Below are 8,375 nucleotides of genomic sequence, written 5' to 3'. Positions count from 1 at the left end.
ACATCTTACAAGTAATTTAATGACTGAAAAGCCTATTTTTATAAAACACCATATCTTACCGGTATGTTATAGTGTAAAGTGCCTATATATTTAAGAACGCAACATCTTACCAGTAATTTATTGACTGAATAGCCTATTTTTTTAAAAACACCATATCTTACCGGTAAATTATAGTGTAAAACGCCTATATAACTAAGAATGCAATATCTTACTCGTGATTTATTGAGTGAGAAGTCTATTTTTCTAAAAGCACCATATCTTATCAGTAAGTTATAGTGTAAAATGCATATATGTCTAAGAACGCAACATCTTACTCGTAATTTATTGAATGAATAGCCTATTGTTCTCAAAAAGCCATATCTTATCGGTAAATTATAGTGTAAAGTGCCTATATACCTAAGAACGCAACATCTTACCCATAATTTACTAAGTAAATAGCCTATTTTTCTAAAAACACCATATCTTACCGATAAGTTATAGTGTAAAATGCCTATACATCTGAGAATGCAACATCTTACCCGTAATTTATGGAGTGAATTGCATATTTTTTCTGAAAACACCATATCTTACCAAAAATTTATAGTATAAAATGCCTATCTATCCGAGAATGCAACATCTTATATGTAATTTATTATGTGAATTTCCTATTTTTATGAAAACCCCATATCTTACTCAATAAGTTATAGTGTAAAGTGTCTATATATCTGAGAACGCAACATCTTACCCGTAATTTATTGAGTAAATAGCTTTTTTTTTATTTTTTAAAACACCATATCTTACCGGTAAGTTATTGTGTAAAGTGTCTATATATCTGAGACCGCAACATCTTAACCGTAACTTATTGAGTAAATAGCATATTTTTCTAAAACACCATATCTTACTAGTAAGTTATTGTGTAAAATGTCTATATATATGAGAACGCAACATCTTACTCGTAATTTATTGAGCAAATAGCTTATTTTTCTAAAAACACCATATCTTATGGTAAGTTATAGTGTAAAACGCCTCTATATCTGAGAACGCAACATCTTACCCGTAGTTTATTGAGTGAATAGCCTATTTTTCTAAAACACAATCTCTTCTTGGTGCGGCATGTGTGCAAGCGCATATGACGAACTCTTGCGTACCTGTTCACCCGTTTTATGGTTTGCTCCTGTGATGGAAGGGCGAAGTTCCCCACTGGCTTAGAGACCAAGTATTGGTCAACAAGTCAGCTTTCTTTGGTGTGCGAGCGTGCCACTGCTAGCGACGTAAATCCTAGCAGACTTTTTTTTTAGAGTAGATGACTTGCGCCCCAAGTTACTAACTTCTAAAAATCAAACGATCGTGAATTTGGGTGAGGAATATCTCCCAAGTAAGTTCTTTTCTTGCCTCAGACTGGTGAGGACTTTCACAATTTATCTCAGTATCAAATGGCTATTCTGGCCGGAAATGCTTAATATAAGTGAGATTGTTTCAGGCAGAACTGCCTTTTACAAAACAATAATTATTCATATCGACTCTAGGGAGGTTAGAAAATGGCTGGAACTCCGATTCTGCTTGGATGGAAGGTTCCAACTTGGGCTGGACTGGACGCGTCTGGGTCTACCTGTCCTATTTATGACTTCAAATGCTAGGCTGGCCTATAAATCGATACCAAAATTGGATTCTGGCAGAGCTTTATCTTCGCTTCACGCTCCGTGAGGCCTTCTGAGTAGGCAGAACTGCAACTTCCTCAGCTTGAAAGGGGCAGAATTGGCTATTCTCGATAATCTGGTAGACTAGGGATTGCACTACGAGAGAGTTGTTCTGCTTGAACGGGACTCTCCATTAATTTTGCTGAAGTCTCCACGTAACGTGAAAACTCAAAACTCTGCTTGACTTGGCTTTTGCTGAACCAAATTTGTAACGAGAAATCTCGTTTTGAAGGACTTATTTTCTAAGTCTGAACTTTGGGATTTTGATCTAAGGCTAACTTTTCTTAGGATTCAAGTGAGCTTTTGGCTTTTCTTGTTGTTGTCTTTTTTTGATTGATGAATTTTTCATCCCTTCTTTCTTGCCTACTTCTGTTTTTTTATAAGAGATCCTCTCTTGGAGGTGATTTTAAACTTTAATAATGGGCGGCAACAGATCTCCCAAAACGTAAAGCAGAAAAGATTTTATCAATTATGGCAGATAGGCTCCCAGTAGTCTTTTCCATAGCAATCCCTTCCCTGGTTTCCTGGGCGGCTGTTTCTTTGTTTTAACCAACGCCACCGCCTATGCTTCTTATGGCGGTTTGGTTTCTTTTGTGTCTCCTGAGTAATTCCTTGTTTCCCGTTCTAACTGAGAAGGCGTGACCTGTAATCCTTTGGAAGATGGCGTCTCGTTTTGGAGAGAAAATCTCTGAATATAGATGGGTTTTTTTTGATCTTCTGTTTTGGCAGTTTTTCAGAGACGTCCCTTCCCATATAAAGAATTTTTAGTTAAAAATGCTGACTTTCAAAGCTGAGGTAGCCACGTGAATGTGTTTTTTAGTCTTTTGGGCTTGAGTTTTAAACAAATATCTTCGTGGGCTGATCTTCAAAGGCCCAATATGGTAGTTTTCTATGCTTTTGGGCTTTCTGGGACTGGGTAAGTGATTTCATCACGGGCCTGTTTCTGGATCTTTTGGTATGTTAAATTTAGGCCCAAACAATGCCCCCATTAAGTCTGAATTGTTTTTTGGAACGGTTTTTCAGACTTAATGTTTTGCCATGAATTTGCGCGCCAGTCTTTTTCGCTTCGTGTGTCTGTCACGTCCGCCCATAATGATCTGGAGTTCGTGGGGGAAGAAAAACGGCTATTTATTTAGCTAGTTACTAGCCAATAATCACCAGGTGTCGTCTCTTCTTCTTCTTCCTACGTTTCGAGCTTTTCCCCCCTTTTAAGAGGAAATTTCAAACCCTCGCTTGTAACCCTTCCGATTAAGAGTTTCTCTCTCTCAGTTTTTTATCGTCTCCTTCGAATCCTCCTTTCCTTTCATCCTCTCTGTGGTTCTCTTTCTTGATTTTTAGAGATGTCTTCCCCAAGGTCTCGTGCTCAGTCCTCTTCAGCTTCGATTCCTCCTGATTACATTACTGGGAGCGGGATTGATGCTCACGCGATAGAAGTTAGGAGCAAGCTTCATCCTTTTGCCCAGAAGAATCTGGATGAGAATGTTCTTCACTTGTTCGAGAATACCCTGGTGCTAGGGCCTCACTGGTTTGGCCCTGTTCCTGCTGAAGTGGCAGAACTGCTAAGAAAAGACGCTGAGGCTCCTTTGTGTTTTGAGAGCGCTTCTGCCCTAGCTTCTCATTCTTGGGTTAGCAAGAATTTGAGCCGGTCCTTCCCATCTAGCGAGGTGAGGAACAGCCCAGTCAAATGGGTAGACTGGATTGACAGACTCCTCCCGAGATATGGGGGCCACTGGAGGAGAGCTGGGATCTATGACGCCATTCTTCTGTCCAAGCAATCGATCAACAGAGATGAAAACCTGCTTGCTGCTGCCTTGTGCTTCTGGAATTCTGCCAGCAACACATTCGACTTCCGTGTAGGTCCTATGGCGCCAACCCTGCTGGATATGGCTCAGATTTTTGGGTTCAGGCCCCATGGCCGACCTGTAGATGCTGTTGGAGATTACCATAGGCGAAAAAATCAAGAGAAGGTGACCACTCCCTTCACTATTTCTCCAGCCACGATCAACCAGAACTGCTCCTTCTCCAACTATTTGAAGAGGTTTGGTACTGAGAAGGACAAGGACCAGCAACATATGTTGTTCCTTCTATATTGGCTGAATCGATTTGTCTTCCCCAATCGGTCTTCGGCAGTTCTGCTCGAGTATAGGCATCTGGCAGAAGCGCTTCATAATCACACTGATGTGGGGCTTGGGCCAACAGTTCTGGCTCATCTTTTCAAGAATCTATACACTGCCACCCTTGAGAATCCATTGAACCTGTCTGCTCCTGGTGCATTCTGGATGATCCAGATCTGGCTGCAGGTATATTTCCCCGAGTTAAGATTTCCAGACATAGTTCTGCCTGAAGACCAAGTTCTGGCCCTCCCCCTGATGTCGGCAGAAGTGCCCAAGCGCTCTCTTGAGGAATATTTGATGTTCTTCAGGCATTGCACCAAGAGGTCGGCTGCTCAGTGGCAAGTGGTGATCAGAAGGACCTATCCTTGGTTCCAGACTGGATTTCGGCTTTTCGAGAAGGAGCCAGAAGACGAGGCTGCCAGAACAGACTTCAGGAAGAAATTTCTGAGTATACTCTGCCCAGAGATCTGCCCCATGGTGGGGGCAAACCTCCAAATTATCATCTGGGGGCAGAAGTCTACCATCCCAACTTCTGTGCAAGGCAGCTTGGCTGCCCTCAGCTTATTCCGCTGAAGTCATATCGGAGCTGTAACCGGGCCTCTTCCTGGAGAGATGCAGATGACCTGGAGGTGCACAAGGATGCTCGGTGTGCAGTGAATAAGATCAACAACAGCACGGATGCCCTCTATCCCTCATGGGAACCAAATTCCTGCAGTTCCGCCGATTTTGACACCTGGTGGCATGCCAGATTCCAAAATCTGCCTGCCTCTGTTACTGCCCTGAAGGTGCTCTTCGATGGTTGGGAGAACTGGCTAGTTTTTGCGGATGGGGAGGCTAGAGCGCATATGATCCAGACCATCAAGGACATCAATGCACAGATTATAGAAGGTAGACATCTGATTCTGTCTGTTGTTTGTTCTGTCTTGATAATCTGCTTTTGACATATATTCTGCCTGTTATTAGATCCTTCTCTGACAAAGAACGTGGGTGGACAGTCTGTCCAGGCCGGAGAAGTGATTGGTAAGCCTTCTCCCTTTTAATTTTCTTCTGTCTTTTCCTGTTTTTTGGCCTCTAACCTCTAACTGCTTGGTGCAGTCTCTTCTGTCATTGCTGCCGGGGATTTGGAGCTTCCTTCTGCTGATGAAGAGGATGATGTTGAGGCAGAACAAACCCCTGCCGAGGCTGTTCCTTCTGGCAGGAGAAAAAGAAAAGGGCCTGCTCCCCCTCTAGATAACACCGCGCGGCCTGGCATTCCTGGTGAGTTTGGAACATTCCAACTGTTCTTTCCGGATTTATTCTGCTTTTTCTTTTCTAATCTTTTACTTTTGTTCTGTCCAGCTGGGAGTCCTTCTCCTCCTCCCACCAAGTTAAAAAAGCTTAAGAAGAAGAGTGAAGTGGAGTACGTTGCTGTAGAAGAAGCTGCAGCAATCCAGGTCAGCCTTTCTGGGATGGATGACGAGCTGCGAGAAGCTTTTGAGGAGGTGGAGCAGGAAAAGGAGCTGCAAGAGCTGGAGGAGGTGTCCCAAAAGAAGGTGGCTGTGGCGGAAGATGATGTGAGTTTTAGTCTGTGACTTGCATCAGTTTCTCTTTTGCTTTATTCCTTCTGTTCTGTGCTTTATTCCTTCTGTTCTGACCCCCTTTTTGTAGGATGAGATTCCTGCTGAGGTGATAGCGGAGAGCATTGCCTTGGCGCAGAAGCAACAAAAGGGTCCGAGTGCTGAGCTGACTAGCTCGGAACTGGCTCTTTTTGAGGATGCTGGGGCAGAACATTCCACTGCCGCTCCAGAGGCCGAGGACCAGGTGGAGCCATCTGCATCAGACCCTGTGGATCAGGCAGAAATAACCGTTGTGGTTCCAGAAGCCGAGGTAGGAACAACTGCAGCTGCTCCTGTAATCGTGGTAATTTTTCTTCTCAACTGTTCATGCTTTCCTGCTATTCTGCTTGTTCTCCCCTTTTTAACAGTTGCGTTCTTTCCAGGTGGAAGTGCCTAAAGTTACTGGTGTTCTGGCCGCTGTATCCAGCCTTTTGAGGCCCCCCATTGTTGCTGTAAGTTTCTCATAACTCTCGAGTCTTTTATTTTGCCTTTCCGCCTGGTCGTAACCTATGCTTTCTTCTGCAGATGCCTATTCATTCCCTTCCAGGATCATCTGCTACGGCTTCTTTCGCTGACCCAGAACTGGAAGAGTTTGAAGCGATGGACCTGGATGCTCAACTGGACAAGCTGGAAAAACTCAGCTCTCCTCCGAGCAAGGCAAAGCCTAGAGCAGTGCAGGAGGCCATGGAGAGGTTAAAAATCTGGCAGTCGACTGAGCTGGAGTTTGATGAGGATAAAGGGGCTCTAGATCAGCTGATGAAAGATCTGGACCTGCTGCATAGACAGAACATGGCTCCAAAGCCCATTCTTGAGATGGGCCTAAGCTTGGCCAGAGATGTGCTTAATCTGCACGATCGCTATGAGGATCTCAAGCCTACCTTCAAGACCTCTGAGTTCTGCAAAGCTACACACGAAGCCAATCTGGCTGACTTTGCAAGGCAGAAGGCAGAACTGGACCAGATGGTGGCTGGATATAAGGAGGCCAAGGCTACTGCGGATAAGTTGGAGAAGCAGATTGAAGAGCTTCAAAAACAATTGGCAGAGTGCAGGGAGGTGCAGAACAGGCTTGGGACTGGACTGAGTTCCAAGACCAAGGCCACCTTCCTGGTGCAGAGCATGGTTGCAGCCTCCAGGCCAGCTTTGGAGATTGCAGAAGCCTCGATCCATCAAGGGGTGTTGCTCCAGAAGGAACTCTCTGTCAAGAAGGCGAATCTGCAGGAAACCCTTAGAAAACTAGGATTTTAGTTTTTTTTAAATTCCGTTTCTTTATTTACCTGGACAAATTTGCCGCTATGGTGGCTATTTAAATAAAGTTTGTTCTGCTTCTTTTTCAAAACAGCATCTTACTACTTTCATTCACCCTTGATGTAACAAAAACAAAACTTTGGAAGTAAAAAAACGAAACAACTTTAAAGCAAAAATGGATTCATGAAATAGACAAAGTTAGCCTTGTTCTTTTCCTATCCCGGGATCTGTCTGTACAGCTTGTGAATCCCACATGGTTGGGTAGAACTTCTTTAACCATTTGCCATTGATTGGGGCATTATGAATAACTCCATCTCTGTCCTGCAACCTATATGCCCCCATTCCGAGGATCTGGCTAATCACAAAAGGACCTTCCCATGTAGGTGACCATTTTCCATATCCAGCTATGTGTGCTCCAAGAGGCAGAATTGCCTTCCAGACTATTTCTCCTTCTTCAAAACTCTTGTTTCTGACTCTTTTGTTATATGCCCTAGATACAGCCTGTTTCCCTGCCAAGAGTTTGTTGAGGGTGTCAATCCTACTTGCATCCAATTCTTCTAATTCAAGTAACATGGCTTGAGAGTAGTCTTCTCCTGTGAGACCGTGCTGGTGAGCAATTCTAAGAGACTGGACTGCTATCTCCATAGGCAGAATTGCATCATGGCCGTAGGTTAGAGCATAGGGGGTCATGCCAGTTGCTTCTCTTTTTGAAGTTCTGTATGCCCACAGAGTCTCTGACAACTTTTCATGCCATTGCTTTGGATTTTTCTCCAGCATCTTTCTGATGATATTGATAATCACCTTGTTACTTGATTCTGCCTGTCCATTGGCTTGAGCATAATAGGGAGTAGATTGAAGCAGTTTGAACTTGAATGCTTCTGCCATATCTAGCATATCCCTAGATATGAAAGAAGAACCCCTATCAGTTGTGATTGATTCTGGAATGCCGAATCTTTGTATGATCTGTTCTTCTATAAAGGTGATGATCTCTTGAGAAGTTGTGGTTTTGATTGGCTTGGCCTCTACCCACTTGGTGAAATAGTCTGTAGCAACAATGATAAAACAATGCTGCTGCTGGCTGCTGGCTGGATAGATTTTGCCAATGAGATCCATCGCCCATCCCCTAAAAGGCCATGGTTTTACCACTGGATTCATGGGAACAGAAGGAGCCTGCTGGATTGGGCCGTGCCTTTGACAAGCTTCACATCCCTTAGAATAATTGATGCAATCCTTCAACATGGTTGGCCAGAAGTAGCCATACCTTCTAATTAACCAGCACATCTTTCTTCCCCCTTGATGAGCCCCACAGATCCCTTCATGGGTTTCCCCCATGGCTTTCATATATTCTGTCTTTCCGAGGCACCTTAATAGCACCTCATCCTTACTCTTTCGGACCAAATCTTCATTCCACATGAGGTAGTTTGTAGCCATGATTCTGACTCTTTTCTCAGAGGGCAGAGTGGGATACTGCAAGTAAGACATGATAGGCTCTCTCCAATCGTCTTTAGTGATTAAGGCAGAATTGACTTCTATCTCCATTCCTCTAGTCAGAACTGACGGTAGACTTTTTCTTCCTATCTTGATGATCCTCTGGACGCAGTCTTCGGGCATTTGTATGCCTGATGCCACCTGAGCCAGTTCATTGGCTGCAAAGTTCTCTTCCCTTGGGATGTGTTCCCAAGTAGCTTCTCTAAATTCTGTCAACAGATTTCTAGTGCTACTAGATATACAGCCAGGGAGGGATT

General features: G+C 43.8%; 1 protein-coding gene across 1 annotated transcript; it reads right to left on the bottom strand.

Moving 5' to 3' along the window:
* Positions 1-6,828: 6,828 nt before the first annotated feature.
* Positions 6,829-7,869, bottom strand: LOC117625630 (protein NYNRIN-like). The gene has a single exon (XM_034357160.1). It carries the CDS (start codon positions 7,867-7,869, stop codon positions 6,829-6,831), a length of 1,041 nt encoding a protein of 346 aa, XP_034213051.1.
* Positions 7,870-8,375: the final 506 nt, after the last annotated feature.

This window comes from Prunus dulcis, chromosome 4 (genome assembly GCF_902201215.1).
Source record: "Prunus dulcis chromosome 4, ALMONDv2, whole genome shotgun sequence".
NCBI lineage: Eukaryota > Viridiplantae > Streptophyta > Magnoliopsida > Rosales > Rosaceae > Prunus > Prunus dulcis.
This window is presented reverse-complemented; position numbering and strand designations above follow the sequence as displayed.

Coding starts and splice junctions, on each gene's coding strand:
- LOC117625630 (XM_034357160.1), bottom strand. CDS start 7,869: ATGTTGAAGGATTGCATCAATTATTCTAAGGGATGTGAAGCTTGTCAA.